At 33.9% G+C, this 22,829-nt stretch overlaps 1 protein-coding gene across 2 annotated transcripts in view; it reads right to left on the bottom strand.

Annotated features, from left to right (window-relative positions):
• Window positions 1-224: 224 nt before the first annotated feature.
• LOC124355235 (myoneurin-like) overlaps window positions 225-22,829 on the bottom strand; it is a 35,431-nt gene continuing 12,826 nt past the window's right edge. For both annotated transcript variants that reach the window (XM_046806276.1, XM_046806277.1), the window contains exons 4-6: window positions 11,447-11,628; window positions 8,716-8,905; window positions 225-492 (exon numbers count right to left, since the gene is read on the bottom strand). In XM_046806276.1, the coding sequence (XP_046662232.1) occupies window positions 256-492; window positions 8,716-8,905; window positions 11,447-11,628 (609 nt within the window). In that variant the 3' untranslated portion in view covers window positions 225-255. The remainder of the gene's footprint in view (window positions 493-8,715; window positions 8,906-11,446; window positions 11,629-22,829) is intronic.

Raw genomic sequence — 22,829 nt, 5'->3', positions numbered from 1 at the left:
ATTAGTTTCTATAACTCTGCATTATTGTTATGGGATTAACCAGATGTTCGGATTAAACATGTTCAGATTAGCGGGACTCCACTGTATCTTCAAAGTGAGACATCTCCCACAATGCTACTCAAGGTTGTGTTACAACAGCTGGCTCTTAAGTTTCCTCCAAATCTTTTCTTCTCTTCTTCAAACAGATTATTACATTCTGTAACTATCTAAAAGTTTGCTAGATACAGATTTCCTGTTATCTTTCTCCATAAAATATTACCTAAGTATCGTGTTGATGATCAATCGTTCAATGATGTTATAAATTGAAGGCAACATACCTGCAATTGGGCAAACAAACGACTTTTTGACAAAGTGTTTGAGGCTGTGGTCTTTGAGATGGTCCGGTCGGAGAAAACACTTCCCACAGACTTTACACGAATGCTGACGGGTCTGGGTGTGCTTGCGTTGGTGCCTCCGAAGTTTGCTGGATGTTGCAAATGCCCATACACAACCCTGCAAAAAAATGTTTTTACAAACAATTTTGGTAAACTGGTACAACTAAAAGACAAAGATGTGCTTTTCACCACACAATACACACCAAGTCACTTACTCCTAGTAACACAGGAGGTGAACAGCAATATTATACGTCAAAGTTAGAATCCATCCTGATCAAATATTTATAGTTAAAGATTGCTTATGAATATATTATTGTTGTATACCTCCATCCAACACATATTAATGTAATTGTTTAACCAGAGTATTGATTTTCTGTCATAGCCAACTTCAACATGTTCCTAAAATAGCTCAATGACCAATATTTCATTTCTCATTATTTCAGATTATTTTTAGCAATATTACTAAGTTTTAATGTAATTGCTTTTTGTGCATTTAATGTATAGACCAGTAATAAAATTATAATGCCTTTTGCAACTAGCTCTGGTTCTTGTGACTTTATAGAATTTAAATTTTGAAATATTTGACATTTTTGACCAAAAACTGATTACACCACTATAAGAAGTAAGCCAAAGTAACATTACTGTTATTTTATAAAAACCTGGTTTTTTAAAGAATTTTGAAATATTCAAGACATTTTTTGTGCTTGAAATATATTAAAGGTACAAAAATATATAACAGCCATTGAGTCCATATGAATAAACCTGATGGAAAATGGACAAATATATTAAAACAATATTTTATTTATTATGGCTCCCTGTTGGAGTTAAGGGCGCGAATGGACTACGCACGATCGTCGCAACACCGCCCTCGACAGTCTGACAGTTTGCATGTTCCAACGAACAGGTGTCAACAGCGGGAAATCTGTTTAATTAAAGTGGCGTTTAAAAACTATAGTTTAAATTACACAAATAAATTACCTTTAAAATAAAAATGACTGTAAGCTCAGTAACGTGACCAATGCCATTTATTTTACTGAAATCGGTTAAGAATAAAAGTTAAAATGGTTATTGGACAACTTTTATCCATATAATTCAAAAGTTCTAAAATTAGACACTCTAAATAAGTACACTTACTTATATTGTATGAAACTTTGGTCTTAAGGATTGCACGTTCTCCTGATTATGAATGGTTACAATTGCAGTTTGGTTGAAAAAGCCACAAAACGGCACTATTTTATGTTCTTAACAACATAAAAACTTAAATTTAATGTTCGTAAACAATTTTTTCTGTACGTCTAGACGCAGAAATAAACAAGCTAAATTTTAATTTAACATCCATAATTTTTGCTTAACTAGTTAGTTGTTTGTGGTTAATGTTCACACTAGGTTATTTATAATCTTTAATGCAAGAGTAGGATCCAAAAACAGCTATGCTTGTTATGACAGCGGTACTGATGCGCCGTGGATGACACACTTACAAACAAAGAGGAATGTTGTACGCTTCTAAACATCTTGTCTTGGCATCTGTAACTAGTACTGGAGATGTTTTGAGGTTATGTTATAATCAGATTTTATTTTAAAGTAAAGAGATTCATACAAAGTTAAGTAAAACCAATTTAAGCAATTTTTTAATGATCTCTATTGAAGGTACTAATAGAAAGTAATCCATTTCAATGAGGTTTAAACATTAGTGTTTAAAAACAAAGAAGGATTTAATGATGTTGGTAGAAACTAATAAGTTTTTTTAAAGATGAACTAATGTTAAAAGAAAGTTGTATTATAAATATGTTTAAAAAAATCACCATATTACTTAACTCCATTTTGTGTTTTATATAAAGAGAAGTCTTTTTAGTATATTTTTACAATAAATTTAAAATTTTATATTCTAATTAAACTGTTAGTTAAACTGTAGTTAAACCTTTTAACTATTGAAGTTTTAAATATTTTAACAAAAGTAAATTTATTAATGTAAATATTGGTTCTGGAGGGTAAAGTAGAAAACTTTAGACAGTTCAATAAGTAGTATTGGATTCTCTGCTGAACACCAAAGCTAAATAAATTCTAAAGGACAAATAATTTTGCTAAAAATTATGAAGAGCTTGAAGCATTTTTGCAAAGACAATTTTCATCTCAGCTTAAACCCTGGTTGAGGTGTTGATAAGACTCGCACTTGTAAGGTGTGACACCCACGTCAACCTAGCTTGCTTGTTCCCATTCCAGGTGACAATAAACCAATTGACTGGTTCAATCTCCTTCTTGACACCGTGTTTTTAGAGAATATCATCGACAAACCAACCTGTATGCCCTGGAACTATTTTGTGGCCCCACCACTACTCCCGCATCTCGCATAACCAAATGGAAGGACTTAGTGATGGCCGAATTAAGAAAATTCTTAGGCCTTCTACTTATTTATTGTAGTTGTACATTAGTTTTTAATTATGTATTTATTTTATTATAGGCTTATTGAACAATTTTGTATACAAGAAATTAAGGAATTTAGTATTGGCTAGTTATATGAATATTCTGACGATGTCAATTGCATTTATATATGTTTAAAGACAAATAAAGAATCTTGAATCTTGACTGGCAACGACAGACTGAATCGATTGAACGACTGTTGGAAAACTCATTGGTTGTTGAACTTTCCTATGTACATGTCTCGAAATCGATTTCTTAGCATTTTGAGATGTCTGCATTATTCAAGAGTTGATACCCCTGATCACCCAGAACCTGCTAATGACCGGTCTTTTAAAATTCAAAATATTGGTGATTATTTCAACAATAAGATATATGGAATCAAAATTTATTCCCTGAATGAACCTGAGGGACTCATGCTGCGCTTCCATGTTTACATGGGGAGCCATGACTCTTGTAGTGGCAAAGGTCATACCGTCAAAGTCGTCATGAAGCTGATGAGTGACTTCCTGGGGAAAGGCCATTCCCTGTTCATGGATAATTTTTATAATAGTTTTGTCTTATCATCCAAACTTCTACGTCACAACCTACACTACCGGCACCCTAAGCATCGACAGACTCCATACACCTCCAGCAGTGAAGGCAAAGGCATTGGGCAAAGGTGAAACGATAGCGAACTATGCCCAAAGTGTCATGGTTGGAAAATTGAGGGATAAGCGGACGGTAACCTACAATTCCACAAAATATGACAACGAGATGGTCCAAACGACCAACAGGAGAAACCAAAAACGAACTCTACCAAAACCAATCATGTACTACAACTCTCACATGAAGGGGACTGACCGCTTGGACTAAATGGTATCTTATTACCCCTGTGAGCGCAAGACCCTGCAATGGCACAAGAAAATTTGTGTGCACTTTCTCCAGGTTGTTGTAGTAAATTCTTTTTACCTGTACAACTCAGATAGACTGTCCCTGTATGACTCCCGAGTTCGTGTTCTTGAAGACCTGCTCCCTCCAAAGGAAGCCCCACTGCTCATCACACCGACGCGCAACAGCATGCATCGTCTCTCCAAACTAACGAAGCGCAAAGGAAACGGCAAGTCAGTTACCCGGAGGTGCCGCGTTTGCTACCAAGAAGACAAGCGTAAGGAAACCGTGTACTATTGTGCAGTGTGCCCTGATGAACCAGGTCTGTGTGAACTCAGTTGCTTTGTTAAGTATCACGAGGACAAATAAGTAGTTTTTAGTCTTTGGCGGTGGGTGGGGATGTATATAGATTTGTTCTAATTTTTACTTGGGGAGGGAGGAGTGTTAATTGTTTTTGATGTTGTATATTTTTCAGACTAATATGTAATATATACGTGTAATTGATGTACTATCTACGTGTCATTCATGTACTATATACTTGTAATTCGCGAGTGTTTGTGCTGAAGCCTAGTGCGCTGCGAGCACATACAATATGGAGACCGGCACCCGGTGCGGATGACGAGCAGACTCGGCACGGACATGACGTCACCCGTTCCGGCCAACGACGCTTCTGGGATAAAGGTATCCCGGGGTTTGTCCAAGGGGACAACCCTTTCGGCTATCCTGACGCCGTATTGGGTAAGTAAACAACAACAAAAATTCCCGCATTTCGTGTCGCCGGTAATTATAATAATAATAATAATAATAATAATAATAATAATAATTTATTTGCCGTTAAGCAGGGAAGCATTGACAAAGTCATAATTCACATGTATACATACAAGCATGTCAAGTACAACTAAGTCTAATTAAAATTATAACTATACAAAACTTGAATAATATTAATTCAAAAGTCTATGATATTCAAATTAAAAAATTCGTCAATGGAATAAAAGGGATTATTTATCAGCCATTTATACAACTTTTTACAGAAGGTTTTCTCAGGATATTTAATGATTAAGTTTTGTAATTTATTATATATTTTTAGTGAGATGACAATGTGGCTATTCAATGTTTTAGTCAATCTACAAGAATTAATGTTTGACTGGTTTTTAGATCTTGTGTCATACTTATGACTGCTTGGTTTAAGCATATCAGAGTTTTTAAAAACATACAGGATCAAGTCAAAGATATACACATTGATCACTGTAGGAATATTTAAGCTTACAAATATGGGTTTACAATGTTCTAAGGGCCCTGCATCAGAAATGGTTCTGACAGCTTTTTTCTGTAACACGAGAATTTCCTCTATCCTACTGCAGTTTCCAAACAGAATTATTCCGTATCTGAATACCGATTGAAAATTTGCAAAGTACACTGATCTAATGTAATTTTGATGAATGCAATAAGTTAACCGCTTTAATAAAAATATTACTCGAGATAATTTAATACTTAAATAATCAATATGTGGTCCCCAAGTAAGAGTCTTGTCAACATAAATTCCTAGAAACTTTACGTTAGTAGAAGGGTTATCTTTTAGAAAGTTTTCATTAAATTTTCTCAAAGAAAATGAGATTTTTTGTGTTTTTTCTTCGTTTAAATGGAATCTATTCGACATGAACCATTCAGAAGCCTCTTTTAAAGTATTTAGACAAAGAGATCTAAGTTCTTCAAGGTTTTTATTAGAATTAAAAAATGTAGTGTCGTCAGCATACATATAGGTTTTACCTTTAACCGAATTTGGAAGATCGTTAATACTAATTAAAAAAAGGAGCGGCCCCAGTACAGAGCCCTGAGGTACACCGTATGAGACCACTAACTCCTTGGACCATTCTCCATCTATACAAACCTTTTGTTTTCGATTGCTAAGGTATGATTTAAAAAAACTTAATTGTGACCCTGAAACACCATAGTAGTTCAATTTCATTAACAGTTCTGAATGATTTACACATTCAAAAGCCTTGCTCAGGTCACAAAGGGTGGCCTGAGCAAAAGCCTTGTTCTCAAAGGCTGATAGCACATCTTGCACCAACATATCTACAGCGTCAATAGTAGATTTTCCCTTTCTAAATCCAAATTGAGAATTACTTAAAAATTTGTTTCCTTCAAAATACGCATTTATCTGGTCATAAACCAACATTTCAAATATTTTGGATAAAACGGGAATAATCGAAATTGGGCGATAACTCTGCGGCTTGTCCTTGGGCCCCTTCTTAAAAACCGGACATATCCGACTTAACTTCAACTCGTCAGGAAAAATTCCCTCCACAAGACATAAGTTAAAACAGTAAGACAAAGGACTTGCAATGGATTTTATTATATTTTTTAAAAGGTTATTGGACATTAGATAAATGTCACAACTATTTGAGTTTTTAAGACTGCTGGCTAATGTAATTACTTCATTAGGAGTAATTGGTCGCCATGCAAAATTTTGAGAATTCACTGGCAAATTTTTAATAAGCTCCTCTGAACCATATCTAGGGCAGCCCATTTTATTTTTTATTTCATTTACAGAATTGATGTAGGAATTATTGAATGAATCAGGTGAAATTCCAATGTTAGAATTATTTACAAAACTCATTTTTCCATTATCTTTTATTATTTTCCAGGCAGTTTTACATTTGTTGCTGCTATTATTTATTAATTTTGTATTATGAGTTAATTTTGCATTTTTTACTGATTGTTTATAATGTTTCTTCAGGTCTAAAAAAGCTTTTATTTCAGGTTCTGAGGCCGATTTAGAATTTTTTTACTATACCATTCAAAAATAATAATCTTTTTTTTATGTCAGCTAGATCATTAGTATACCAATTATGTTTTAATACTGATAAATTATTCTGGTTTACTTTTTTTAGTTTGGCAAAATAGTTGATATTGTCTATTAGCAGTTTAAAAAAAAATTTGAAAAGCACTGAGAGCAGTTGGTTTATTCATACTCAATATGCCATCCCACTGATACGTGTTTAGTTTGTCTGTCAAGTGTGCCCAGGCATTATTAGAAACAAATAATTTGTAATAACTGACAGAATCTGGACTATTTTCCGCTAATTGTTTTTTCCTCTTTACTGAACCAAAAGGTGCATGTATTATGAGACCATTGTGGTCAGGGAAAGGAAAGTTAAAAATGTCACAATCTATTTTAAATTCTCTTTGGTAATTTACTAGAACATTGTCCAGACAATTAGCACCTCTGGTTGCTTTATTGTTTATGTAATAAAAATCATGCTGGCGCATGACATTACAAAACTGTTTTGACATGTTATTAGTTTTGGTGACGTCAAAATTAAAATTAAAGTCCCCCCCTATGATAGAGGTGTAATTTGGGCAGCTAGCTAAGAAAGAGAGCAACTTGTCAAGATTTTCAAGGAAGATATGTGGGTTTCCGGATGGTGAGTGATAAAGTGACACTATTATAAGTTTTAAACTATCAATAAAAATTGCAGCTGCCTCAAAGTTTACTTCTGAAACAAATTGATTTACATCACATGTCCTGCTTTGGACATCATTGCGGGTAAAAATCAACGAACCCCCGCGAATGTGGTTTGACCGACAGAAAGCGCTGACACAGGTATAACCATCAGGTGCAGCTAGTTTAATTTCCTCCTCTTTGAGCCAGTGTTCACACAAACCTACCACAAAAATATTTTTATCAGTTAAAAAGCTATCCAAAATTGAAATTTTATTTTTTAGACCTTGAATATTTAAAAACAAAACACTGGAATTTGACCCGTTACAGTTAGAGACAGTATTCAGATTAGTATTAGTATTTTTTTTTTGTTTACTTGTGTTTTGGTTACGTCTTAAACCTAAGCATAATTTATTTCTATGGGTCTTACTCCTAAAAAATCTATATTTATAGGCGTACTATTTAGTGAACCTGTAGCACATGACACACAACTGACCATATCATCACCAGCACATTTATTACAAATGTTACCACTAGATACTGTCGGAGTGAAGTGAGCATCTGTATTATCATCTAAGGTAGCAGGCTCCATTGTCTCCCCGTCTGAGGTCACAGATGATGACATCTCATCAGCAGAACTCAAAAGTGCTGTCATCTCACTGGGAGTTGCTGGATGTGTTAGTATGGTTGAAGCGAGACCATCAGAAGATATCGGTATTGCAGCTGGGGACATATCAGCTTTCTCCCACAGTTCACGGTGTGTGAAGAGATGGTGTATCTTAGCTTCTCCACAAAGGCGGAATAGGATAGTCCGTTTCGAAGCTTCCTTTTTGCGTACTCATTACATGTGACGATGTAAACAGAAGCTTTACTGACTTTAATAAACTTAATCAATTCAGCAACAAAGTGTTCAGGTTCAATACCATCTCTTGTACAACCCATTGGTGAACAAATAAGTTGTTTTAGACCCCTTTTTTTAAATTCTCGAGTTAAATCTTCAAAAGCTAGGTTATAATTGCTAATTTTGGGTTTTTGGTAGTATTTATCTTTTGTAATTAAACTAAATATTTCAGCACCTTCTGCAGTTTTCTGGTACGCCAAATGACTTGTAATGCAATCTTTCATAGAGGGTTTGCCAAACTTTTCTTTAAAAATCGTTGCAATTCCAGCACTCATACTTCTTTCATTATTTAGGTCTGCCGATATGCAATGTGAGAAAGCGACATGTTCGTCTCCTTGATGTTTTTCAAAGACATCCATGATGTTCGCCTCAATTACTGTAATTGGTTCTTTATTTTCCATTGTTGGTATAATTGAGGACCTTGCTGATATTGGAGAGAGAGAGGGAAACTAGTGATTGGTGTTAACCTGATATTAGCAGTATCAATTTTATTTAGAAAATCTATAATCATAAAATTTTGTCATATCCGCAGTGAATGTGTTAAGTAACACAATTATAGAGGTTGAGGTTATGTTAAGACTTACTTCAAACTCGCACTTGTAAAGTCTGACACCCATGTGTATGTTGAGATGAGCCTGGAGACAACAGGCGCTTGAAGTATTAACATTAAGTAACACCATTATAGAGGTTGAGGTTTTGTTAAAACTTACTTCAAACTCGCACTTGTAAGGTCTGACACCCATGTGTATGTTGAGGTGAGCCTTGAGACGACAGGGTGCCTTGAAGTTCTTGCCACAGTAACAACAGGTTAACTCCTCCTCCGCATATTGATGAGTGCGACTGTGCGAGTTTAGGGAGTTGACAGTGTAACATTTGCGACCACACCCCACCTTGCTACACCTGTGATAACAGCCATAGGATAAGGTTGGAAGCAAAAATATTTCTTTAACCTGTAGCAATATTCTTCTTAAAGAAAACAGGATTTTTCCGGATATTTGCCATCGTTCAGTAATACAAAAATTTAATAAAACTATGTTTTGAGATCTGAAATCTGATCTCTTCTTTTGGTAAATAACTAACGCATAAGTCAGGAATCACAACCACCATGTTGTGTGTCAACTTCACTAACTCTAAAGAATGCACTTAATAAAAACAAAACCTTAATTATTAAAAAAAAAACTTACAGAATACAGGTCATAATAGGTCTGCATTAGCCGATTAACCACCTACGACTGACCAGAGACCAATAGTAGATGGTAATCGTCACAGAAGGAACAAGATAGCGGCAAAAGAGGAGGGAACGGGAGTGGATCTTTTTTGTTATCAGCTCATACTAGATAAACTTTTTAAAACCATACAGTGACTCTGCAATGGTTTCTGACAAGTATCTAATCTGTTTATATTTTTGGGTTTCTTTTTAATTCACATTTCACAATTGGCAACCAAAGCAGCCTATTCTCGACTGATGGTTAACTGATTGGTTGGTCTGCCAATTTAATGTATGTTACCTCTATTAATTTCCTTTTAAAGAAAAGAGGTTGCCGATGTATTGTGTTGGCTTCATCCCAATTCATATGATGGTCTTCGGACAAACAATGGGGTGCAATTTTTGGCTTTTCTGTTATCCTCTTTCTCCTGTTTTCTTTGTGTTCTTTAATCCTTACGTTTAATATCTTTTTGTCTTACCTATGTATTACCTAGTACAACTACATATTAGTAAACACAGTTTTTGACCCCCACGTGCCATTTTGCCGCCGTCTTGTTTCTGCCGTGACGATTGCCATCTACTATTGGTCACTGGTCAGACGTAGGTGGTTGGTTGGTTGATGCAGACCTATTGTGACCTGTATTCTGTAGGTTAGTTTTAATAATTAGTGTTGTGTTTTGTTTTTACTAAGTGTATATTAGAGTTAGTAAAGTTGACACACAACATGGTGGTTGTGATTCCTGACTTATGTGTGTCACAACGCTCTGGTATAATTTGTCTATTTTAACCTACATTTTAATTATGCGTAGGTTAGTTATTTACTTGAAGAAGAGATCAGATTGCAGATCTTGAAACATAGTGTTACTGATTTTTTGTTTCACTGAACGAAGGCAAATGTCAGAGAAAATCCTGTTTCCTTCACAATCCTTCCATCGTCAAAAACAAACTTCAAACAAAGAATATGCTTCTTACTTCTTAATCATTCTTACACTGTTAATCGGAATGTGTTATTTATTAGCAGTTAAACCCATTTATTATTTATTAGCATTTATTTATTAGTAGTTCAGGCTCACAGTTATTTTTATACATAAATTTTGGCATTATTTAGTGACGAGACTAAATTACCGTTCCAATTTTTTTCTCCCCTTCAGTCATCACTATAAACACATGTCTACTATTTATTTAAATGTGACTGCTGATTGTGACAGATCTTTTGTCAAAAGTTTGAGTGACTGTGGATTAAGGTTTATGTTAGAATATTTTACAGTCTCCCATGATGAAGATTTCTATTCATGAATAATTTTGTTTTCAATGGGACCTACTTCAATACTAGAGATCCAACATTCAGGGACTGAATTCTTAACCTTCTTCATGGTAAAAATTTAGATGGTTCTAAAATTAACAACACCTTGTGAATTATTCAGATGCTTTTGTATTATTGGATTATGAAGAAAGAAATTAATTTCAAGAGTAGAAATTAAGAAGTTGAAGATGGCCATTTATTGGAGTTGGGTGGAAATAAAGGCAATAATATAAAATGCAATTGATAAGGAAATATACATCATACTATCTCACCTTTTAAAAATATGAGAATTCCTGACAAGAATATTATTTGAGCTTTAATAGAAGTAAAAAGCTAAGCTGGGGACATGGTAATAAACCCAGCATCAAAAAACCTGTGATTTGTTGTTTAATAAAATCATTTTAGATTCCATTTTAATCTTAACTCATTTTTATGCTATTCCATCAATCATAACTTTTTGTCTATACACTCCATAATACTGACAGTGAATTTTAACTGTTTACACGTTTCTAGACCTAAATAACAGCATGTACTTAACAGTCAGAGAGATTCTCAATATTTTAAAGTATTTAAAATGTGCTTTAACAAATGTAAAAACTATTCATTTTTACTGTAATTTTGTCCGTAGCTAGGTAAAAGATGATGACACAAGGCCAGGATAGCGGCCGCAGTGCTGTAGAGGCAGAATGTCAAAATGGTATTTAAAAAACAAACCTTGTAATTGCTATGGTAAATCTTATTTATTTTGTGTGATTAGAATACCTTTACATGGCATTACAAAATTACCTGTAATGACATGACAGACAGAAAAAAAATGACAGAGTAAAATGACTGCCATTATTAGAGTTAAGCAATGAAATGGAGAAAAATGATTTTAAACACCATGCATTTATGATAAATTTGGACATGAAAAGAAAGAAGAAAAACTCACGTATATGGTGCATGTTCAGGCCCATGTTCCATCAAGTGCTTGTCGTAGCTTTTGCGTGTCTGGAAAGCCTTGTTGCAGTTGTCAATTGTGCAGGTGATTGTCGTCGGACGCCAATGCCGTTTGAGATGAGGGTTGACGTTATATATTGTAGAGAACGTTCGATTACAACCATCAACAGGACACTGAAACATCATATAATGTCTTAAAATTAATAAGGCTTACCATGTGAGTACTAAAAACGGTTTCATCTGCACATAATAAGATGTATTATCATTTATATTTAATATTGAATTGAATGCTTACAATCGATATTTTAGTCATGGTTCAGAACACAAAATAGCACACTGTTATTACTAACAACAGTCTTGAATTAGTAATTATAAGTCTTTAAAAGCATTAAATAAAACTAATCTGAATAATATAACCTTGACTGTACCTATGACTGAACCAAACCAAACTAAAACCCCATGAGTCAGTCAAATCTACAGTCAAAAACTGGACCATTCCAGGACTACACCTTTGGCAGAACAAAGCTCATCATTAAACAACACTTCGGCCATGTCAATGACAGTACTAGGCCAAACTATGACTTCAGGAGACAGTCAAACCTATATTCAAAAACTCAATCATAAATTGAAAACTTTAACAGAATTAAACTTTCCTTAGACATTAGGAACCAGACAAGCCTGCAACGAAAAACTGTACAACACGTTCAAAGACAAAAAGACCAACTCCTAAAAATAATAAGCACTCTTTCTAATCTGAAATGGACAAGAAGGCACGTAAAAATTCCCCACACATGTGTAAACATTACTTCAACACTAAAAAAAACCAGCTGCCAAGAAAATAAAGAATAAATTCAGTATGTCTTCAAGTTTATAAGTCTAAAGTCTCAAATTCTCATGCATAATCTCCCATCCAAAATGTAACTCCCATAGCAGTTTTATAACCCCGTCCAAAAGACAAAAAAGAACATTCCCCGTCAACTTCATCTTCAAGTATTGGTAATTAAAACTTAACTCAAACTACTGCACTGATGAAACTCACTAAAAAGCCTCCCTTAAACTCAAAACCAAAGGGCAAAAATGAAAACAACATTTTTAAAAACTAGATTAAAAAATAGAAAAAATGATGGCTTTCCAAGAACTAGCATTACATCTGTTGCGTCCTTTTGCTGTCCTGTATCCCTGATTAACAGTCACCCACTTCCTCGATTACAATACACCAGATCACAGTGCAGCTTGAAGTCCATCAACCACAGAGGTTTTTATGCCACAACAATAAGATAAACAGAAAACTAAAATCCAACCTAGCTCATCAAAAGACACTTCACAAAAAGCCTGTTTTGATCATCTAACAGTTCTTCACCAAAATGTGGACAGAATTAGTAATAAAAATGACCGCTTAAGCCACCTTCCTCAAATAGTTAAGCCTCACGTGATTGTACTAACTGAATATGGAATGGCTCAGGATCACATCATCAACACTCGTCTTGAAGACTACTGTCTAGCAGCAGAATACAGTTGACAAAATCATTTCAAGGGAGGTGTCGCAACTTATTGTCAAGAATCTTTAATGGATAAAGTGGAGCCAGTACAAGTGCATAACTTCAGAATTTAACTTATTTGTGAGAGAACTATAATGGTGAAAGTAAAAACTCCCATACATATTCATAGATTAGATGTCAGGGTTCACTGTCTGAGAGCATTGATGTCATTGTATCAATGTTAGACAAAGTAGGCACTATCGACCTGGAAGACCCCAGTTATTACAATTGGTGACATCTTACATTGACTGCCTTAAGCATGATCAGGACCAAGTGTTATTTAGTGAGTCACTTTTCAGCTATAATATGAAAAGGAACCCTCTCCCTTCCACTAAAATAACACCACAGTCTCAAACATTAATTGACTGTGCACTAATCAAAAGGAGGATGAAGTGTCTATCAAGATCCTAAGTTCAGGGATTTCTGATCACATAGCCCCAACTTTTGGTGCTTCAGATTTTAACAGAAAAGACAACTAATATTAGAGGACAAAAGAGAATTTGTAGCGATGAAAATATACTTAGTTTAAAACATTTATTAACATTTGAAACCTGGGATAGCGTTTTCAACAGTGATAATGTTGAGACTGATTATGACAATTATTCCAATATTATTGCATCAGCATTGAATCACACAGGTCCATATAAAAAATATAACCAGCATAGAAGCAAACGTAAAATCTGGAACCTGGAACTCAACACTTTAAGAAGGGAATTCTTAGATGCCAATGATCAATATCTCCTGACAGGCTCATTAGAACACAAATAGGAGGCTGCCGCCAAGAAAAAGAATTATGATTTTAAATTAAAATAGCTCAGATGTCAATCTACAGCCAACCAAATGGCACAATCATGAAATAAGACTAAAACTATCTGGAATATTATTTACAATGAAAGAAGAACCAGGAGTCACTTAGAAGTCACTTCAAAAAAATTAAAATTGATAATAAAACTAGAGATGATACTCAGCAAATAGTAGAATATTCTAACACTATTTTTACAACTCTAGCTGACGGCTATTTTAAACAACAATCCTATAAAGAACCCTAATAATTTACAGGGTTTAACAATTCTCATAAACATGTCCTTTCAATCTGGTAAATTTCCAAGTCAACTAAAATTATCTAAAGTAATTCCAATCCTCAAAAAGGGTGTGATCAAGGTGTGGCAGCAACTTACTGCCCATTCTCAAAAGTTATTGAAAAAATAGTACTCACCCACCTTTTGAACTACCTGACACATTATAACCTGCTCACTGAACAACAGCACGGTTTCACTAAAAATCAATTAGTTTTATTGAACACATCGTCGATCTAAGAATACAACTACAGTAATATTTTTGGATTTTAGTAAAGCGTTAAACACTCTTTACCAAGAACAACAAATTGAAAACCATATGAGTACATGACACTTAGGCTAAGTGGTTCAGAACTTACCTGACCAACAAAGTGTACAAGTTACATCTAATCCACAAACAGTTCTGAGAGGTGTCCCACAGGGATCATTCCTAGGTTAGGTTTTTTTTACTTTATTTATTACTTTTTTTTAGATCTACAGAAGTACCTGAATGAATTTGACATAACACTTGATGTATGCTGACAACATGGTTTTGCTCCTTTCTGATAAAATATCAGAAAACCTAGAGATTGGATAATTTACAGCAATAAATATTGCAGTATAATATTGCCACCAAAACGATCTGGTGGTTAATGAAGCTAAATTCAACAACTTGTATTCAAGACAAGGAAAGAAAAATCTGTGCACTTGCCTAATGTCAAAGTTGCAGCCGAGGCAAAGTAATTGGGACTGACAATAGAAAAGACCTAAAATGGACATCTTACATTGACATTGTACCGTTATTTAATTGTATTTTATATAATACATATTTTTGCAACACTGCTACTCATTACTGGTTAACATAAATTACATTTGATGTTCTTGGAACTAAATTCTTGGCGAATTAATAACCTAAGTGACACACGTATTCATTTTTTCTCTTGTGAACTTTGTAGCTGACGTTCCTGCTGCCGAGCAACACACCTCGTGCGCATTGTCCATAAGTAAAATTTATATTTTTGTATTATAAATTAGCCCTTTCATGTGAGACATCTAATTTTAAATTTAATATTAAGTAAAGTTGTAAATAGTAAAGTAACTTACCTTGGTTGATGTTTTATTGGGCAAATTAATATGTATTAATATATTACAAATTATAGATAATTAATATGGATTAATTAATATATTAGAAGTACACCACACTTGGTGATGTACTTCTGACGAGACCATGTTGTCATGAATCTGAAGTTGTCTCGATAAATAGCTAATACAGTCATGATTTTGTTTTAGGCGAGTTTAACTTAGAGTCTCTGAGTTAAATTTCAACTATGAGTAGAACTTCGAGACAATAGACAATAATTCTTTATTTATATAATTCATTGAGAACAGTAAATGTGTCACCAAAACCACTACAAAGATTCAAAAGTCTTTCTCCAGTTTTCAAATTCGTCCACTGTGTAGAAAGGGCCACACACTGTACTGTACTGTGAAGGGGGGGTGTAGGGGGTGTGTGTGGGGGGGGCACTGTGTGTGTATTGTAGCCATACTATGACAACTCAACTATTCTCAACTTCTTTTCGCAGTGGGCATTTTTCACCTCTTCCGACAGGATGTTGAGGAATTTTGCTCCCAGATATGTCGGTTGTTTTTCATAGAGTGTTAGATGATGGATCGGAAGTACTATGCTGTTGGCTCATCTAGTGTTATAATTGTGTATATCAGTTCCTTTCTGCAGGTTTTGTTTTTTAGCATGTAAGGCAGTTTCTAGGATGAAAAGGCTCACTACAGTTAACACCCTTAGTTCTTTGAAGGCTGTGCAGCATGATTCTCTGTGTCCAAGGCCAACTAGAATGCGAACTGCCTTTTTTTGCAGAACTAGGACCCTCTTTGTGTTTGTTCTAGAGGAATTACCCCACACCGTTATCCCATATTGAACATATGCCTCAAACAGAGCAAAGTACACCGCTTTTGTAGTGTCATCACTAGATATATGTCTCAGCTGTCATACAATACAATACAATACAATACAAATTCACTTTATTCATAATTTGTACATAACATGTAACAAACATAAAATGGCGTCAGTTTATAATATACCATACATTACTAACCATGGTATCATAAGATAATACAAGGTGCATAATGCCTACTCAATCTACAACATTTTTATTCTAGGCCCATGAAAAATCGGTCATTATAACAGTTATCATTATGTACAAGATTACTTTGTGTATTTTACATTTCAGTCCTTAAGGCTACTAACTAAAGACAAAAAACTCATCAAATGAATAAAGTGGTCTACTAATCAAATACTGCTTTAGCTTATTTTTAAAGTTTTGAAAATTGTCAATTGCTAAAATATCTTTAGGTAAATTATTGTAAAATCTAATGCCTGCAACTATTGGTTTTTTCCTTGTGAACTGCAAATTAATCTGTGGAGCTGCCAATTGATTACGGTGTCTAGTTAAATAGTTATGGAAGGTGCCTAATCTAGGTAAGCTGTAATTAGCTTTCCTTACTTCTAATATCGTGTCCATAATGTAAAGCCCATAAATAGTTAAAATACCTAAATCCGAAAATATTTGTTTCACTGACTCCTGTCTCTGTAAATTTAACATAACCCTCATAGCCTTTTTTTGTAACAGCAAAATACTTTGCAAATTAGCATTACTGGTTGCTCCGTACAAAGCAACACCAAAAGAAATATGCGAGTGAATATGTGAGTAATAAACCATTTTTAAAGTTTCCAGATTACAATATTTTGAAATTGATTTTAATGCGTAAAGACCAGAAGATATTTTCCTTTGAATTGCCTGTATGTGACCATCCCAAGTTAAGCATTCATCCAATGTCAAACCTAGAAATTTAATTTTATCTACTCTTTCTATTTGTGTGTTCTGAACCTCAATTTTTGGCTGTGGACTGAGTTTATTTTTGTGTGTACAAAATGAAATATATTTAGTTTTATCTGCATTAAGTGACAAATTTTTTTTCACAAAAAATAATTATATATTGATGTCATATTTTGGTTTGCTATATTTTCTATTTCGTTTAGAGATTTATGAGATATAACTAGGTTACAGTCATCTGCATACAAACACATCTTACTATTTAAATTTAATACAGTATTCGGTAAACCTTTAATATAGCACAGAAATAATAAGGGGCCAAGTATAGAGCCTTGAGGGACTCCATATTTAATTATTTTCATTTTTGATTTAACAGAGGTTAGTTGCCCATTCTGAATATGAGGAAGTTCAACGTATTGTTTTCTCTCTTTAAGATAGGAAATAAACCAGTTCAACGGCACACCCACAATTCCTAAATGTTCTAATGTTCTAATAAGAGTATTATGGCAGACTCTGTCAAATGCTTTGCTGAGGTCCATAAATATACCGAAAGCACGATTACCCAAGTCCACAGAATCCAGAACTGACTCCACAAACTCAATTCCAGCAGTGATGACAGATCTACCCGACCTAAACCCATGCTGCTCCTCCTCAAATAACCCATTAGTTTCTAAGAATTCCACTAACCTAATATGCATTACACGCTCAAATATTTTGGAGAAGGTTGGCAGTATTGACAATGGACGATAATTAGTAGGATCAGTTGTACTACCTTTCTTAAAAACTGTTTTTATTTTAGAAATTTTCAGTTTTTTTGGAAATATTCCACTCACAAAAGAAGAGTTAATAACATGCATCAATGGTTTAATCAATAGATATTTTGCATTTTTTATAATAGGCATAGGGACATCGTCATACCCCGCAGAGAATTTATTTTTAAAAGATGATATGACTTTATCAAGTTCGATTTCGCTTAAAGGCTTTATACGAAGCTGTTTGATGGGTGGATTTTGAGTATTTAAATTATTACTATTATGGTTAACACAGATAGGGAAATTTTGAACTATACTGTCATCTACAACATTTATGAAGTGACTATTAAATATTTCACAAACTTTGTATGGATCGGAGCTCATTTGGCCATCTGCAATCAATCTAATGTCATTGTTTCTTTCTATTTTAGGTTTTATTTCTTTATTTATTATTTTCCAAGTAGATTTGCAGACATTATCAGAATTCATGATTTTATTATTTATAAATTCCTTTTTTGCATCAATGGCATTTAAATGATATCTTTTTTTTCTTTCATTAAGTAATTCTTTTGTAGCTCTATCTTTTGTTAACCTAACAGTCTGACTTAATGCAATTAATTCTTCCTTTTCTTTTTTAAGTTCATAGTTTATCCAATTGTCCTTATTAATGTTATCAACCCTGGATTTTACTAATGGAAAACACAAATTAAAATAATACATAAATATGCCGTAAAAAGTGTCATATTTATGTTCTACTGGAGCATTGTACAGATCTAGCCATGTTTCTGAAGCTAATTTTTTAACAAATAAATCATTATTTTCTTTTGTAAATTTTCGTTTTAGTTGTGAAATTGGCTGGTTTTCTTTTTTATTAGGATAAGCTATTTCTAACAGCTGAGCATCATGATCAGATAGCTCCGTGACCAGACCAGAAACCGAAAGTTGTGACTTATCAATATTAGTAATAATATTATCTATACCACTTTCAGAACCAATGGTAACCCTTGTAGGAAAATTGACAAGATATTGTATGTTGTGTTGAATTAAAGTATTCTTCAATCTATTATGGGCTGAATTCTCCTTTAAAACATCTATATTTATGTCCCCTGCCAGAATTATATTTTCATATTTAGTAAGTAACATACCTAGAGCAATGTCAAGCTTATTCAAGAACACATTATCATACATTATGCCAGGAGTTCTGTACAATCCAACTATAATTATTGACAAATTGCCTAGTTTACCATCTACTGCACAACACTCAAATTCTTTTTCACTTATTAATTCTGTAATTTTTGGAATATTAACAGTTTTTAATTGTGTACTACTTTTGCTGTTAATAAGTATCATAACTCCTCATAGCACATACAGAGCTGAGCTGAGTTTACAGCACAACTTGTCTCGGTGGTCAGACCAGGTAAGTTTATCATTTATCACTACTCCTAAGTATGTTACTTGTGACACTTGCATCATATCTGGCAGTCCTGCAACTTCCTATTTTTTCTTCCCAATGACAAGCTGTTGACTTTTTTCTCATTCAGTACCAGGCTGTTAGCATGATAATATTGTTGTGCATTTCCCAAGACAACAAAAGATTGTATTTCCAGATCAGTGGCCTTTTTGTTTTTGAGCAATAGTGCGGTATCGTCAGCATACATAATTGTATTGCAGTAGTCTTCGAGGTAGCGAGGAAGGTCACTTGTAAAGATTATGTACAGGACAGGCCTCAGAACCGAGCCCTGCAGAACTCCTGATTTAATTATGGCTTGTTTGGATATAGTTTCCACAAAGACATCTGATTTGAGGCTTTTGACCTCTACCGCTTGGGATCTGTTTGTCAAGTAGCTTTCAAACCATTTACCTGCAGTACCCCTTACTCCCATGTTCTTTAGTTTTTTAAAGAAGCAGGTCATGACTGATACAGTCAAAAGCCTTGCTGTAATCGAGGAAGACTGCGGTGGTTTAGTCCTCCTTCTTCAATGGATTTTAAGAGGCTTTCTATAATGGTTATGACGGATGTATTTGTTGATTTGCTCGCTATAAAGCCATGCTGTTTTTCTGTCAATAGCTGATGTTGTGAAAGATGCTGCAGTAGTCTTGCCAGAACAATTTTTTTATATTATTTTTGAGAAGGTAGAGAGGAGTGATATTGGTCTATAATTATGTGTTTCAGTTGAGTCACCTTTTTTAAATTTTGGATATACTTTGGCAATTTTAAGTTTGTTTGGAAATTTTCTCTGTGCAAATGACTTGTTAATAATATGTCAGAGGATGTATCACCTCAGTTTCAGAGTGCGTTCCTTAGATGGAACATCATCGAAGCCACATGAGTTTTTTTATATGAGTGCCTTTGATAGCTTTACTTACTTCACAAGGAGTTATTGGCCAGAGTACTAGATCTTCTTGTATATTATATTTGACTTCTACAATTGTTGCCTTACAATTGAGTATCTGGGCTAAGATGTTGGTTGTAGCATTTATGAAGTAGCAATTCGTCATCAGCCACTTTTTGAGGATCACCTGTAACTCTGTTGTCGATCTTCAGCTGAATAGATTCGTACTTTGGATGTTTACTTTGCTTTTCAGAATTTATGACTTCCAAAGTGGCTTTAGATTTGTTTTCGGCTCCATTTTATTTGGTATCTTGTTATATGGATCCACATCAATAAAAAATTTAAATTCAATTTTAGTGATACAAAAAAAAGCAATTCGTGTCATTTTAAAACTTTAATGGAATGAAACTGTGAAGGATCACTTTCCTCAACTGGGTATCATGACGGTTTAAAGTGCATCTATATAATATATATGACACGAATTGCTTTTTTTTGTATCACTAAAATTGAATTTAAATTTTTTATTGATGTGGATCCATATAATGAGATACCAAATAATGTGAATGGGTATGTGAAAAATAAATCAATTTTAGAGTTTCTTGTGAGCATAATTTTGACATTCTGCGAAGACCATATAAACCAGAGTTAATTTTTGAAACTATTTTTTCTATGAAAATATATATATATATATATAAAACTTAACATAACTTACATTTTTTCTGTAATAAAATTGCTGTCAAGCAATATAAAATTAACAGAAAATAATAAATTATTTAAAAATAAACATAAAAGCTACCTGACTGACCTGCCATTGTACTCTTTACACTTCTTGTACAGTTTTTATACAATTCACAATAGTTGTTACTATCATTAAAATTATATTGTATTAGATTTAGTTAGATGCTAATGTAAAGCATGTTTAGTAAACTTAACAATTTACTTTCTTAATCATGTGACGCAATTCATGTACACAATGTGTAACAGCTGAATAAAAAATTTTTTCTGATTCTGATAAAACCATGGAACTACCTCCCTGAAGACTTCATAGAACTCAATGCGAGGACATTCAAGACTAAAGTACAAGTGAGGCTGCTACAGAATCCTTTTATACTATTGAAGAGTACTTTAGAGGAGGGGAAAACCGACAATTAACTGGACTCTGACCTTACAATTATAACAGCTGTAGTTTTTTTTGTTCGAAAATGTATTGTAATTTTAGTTCTTTTCAATTGACAAAGTTACAATGCTCAAAGAATTTGTAAATGAAGAATGTGTCTATTGTCTATTGTAACATCTTTAACACTTTTAAATACATTTATAATACATAGCATGTACATTTCAATTACAAATAGATTTGAGATAGAAATTTACATAGTATATAATATATATATATATATATACAGGGTGTACATAAAGTCCTGCACAGGTATAATATTTTCTGAACGTTAACAGATAAATCAACAAGATTTGGTACATCAACACTACACCTAAAATCTACTTTTTGAAGGAATTATCAGTTTTCTGTAATATCATGGGGACGTCCCGCAAGGAGTCAGAAGGAAATCTTAAATAGGAGCATAGGTCAATATGCACATCATTTTAAAGGGCTTATCTAGCAGAGTTTAATGCCACAAACCGCACTCAAAAAGATTGATTCAGTACAAAATGGCGGCTGTTCAAAGGTTTTACTTGGTTACATTTTATTAGTAGCCATAACCCCAGTAAGGCTTAAAATTAGACCCTTTCAACATTTTTTTAACATACGTAACAGTGATGTCATGAGTTTGTGCTGCGGGGGGACACTTGCGGGTTCTCAATAAATGACTGCAATACATCAAAAGAGTTGTCTTCGGTTGTCGCAGTAGCGGGCCTTCCTGACCTATGACGATCGGAAACACTTCCTGTTTCCATAAAGCATTGAACAGTTCTCCCTACAGTTGTTCTAGAAATTGGCTGCCTCTCGTGAAAGTAGTCATTAAATAAATGGCATACTTCCTCGTGTGATCGTCTGTTGTTTCCCCAACCAACCATCATTAGAAGTGTTATACGTTCACGTTCGTCAAGCGACATAGTGTAGTTGAAGAATACACAAGCAATACGACCAATTATTTTGTATTAAAGCGCACTGATAGAAAGGTTGGACAGCACTACTAAAACAAGAAAACTAGAATAGCCTACTATGAATAGACTGGCTAATAGGAAAGTCCAAAATGCGACCCAAAGATAAGAGCTTTCTAATTGTTACTGTTATCAGGTTTTCCCCGTTATCAATATATTATGACCAAATTTGTAACCCTTGAGGATAACTAACGTCACAATTCACTTCTGCACAACTGACAAGCATAATGTAGTATTTAGCTGTAGTATTCGTTTGGTTGCAGTTTTGCTTTACTGGGGTTATGGCTACTAATAAAATGTAAACAAGTAAAACCTTTGAACAGCCGCCATTTTGTACTGAATCAATCTTTTTAAGTGCGGTTTGCGGCATTAAACTCTGCTAGATAAGCCCTTTAAAATGATGTGCATATTGACCTATGCTCCTATTTAAGATTTCCTTCTGACTCCTTGCGGGACGTCCCCATGATATTACAGTAAAGTGATAGTTCCTTCAAAAAGTAGATTTTTAGGTGTAGTGTTGATGTACCAAATCTTGTTTATTTATCTGTTAACGTTCAAAAAATATTATACCCGTGCAGGACTTTATGTACACCCTGTATATATATATATAAACAAATTTGAAAGTGTTAAATATATTAAACTATTCTTATTATTACTATTGTAGTAGATTTATTTATTGCTGAAATATGTTCATATAAAATTGTAATCATGAAGTTTCTAGAGAATATGC

Source organism: Homalodisca vitripennis, chromosome 2 (genome assembly GCF_021130785.1).
Source record: "Homalodisca vitripennis isolate AUS2020 chromosome 2, UT_GWSS_2.1, whole genome shotgun sequence".
Classification (NCBI taxonomy): domain Eukaryota; kingdom Metazoa; phylum Arthropoda; class Insecta; order Hemiptera; family Cicadellidae; genus Homalodisca; species Homalodisca vitripennis.
This window is presented reverse-complemented; position numbering and strand designations above follow the sequence as displayed.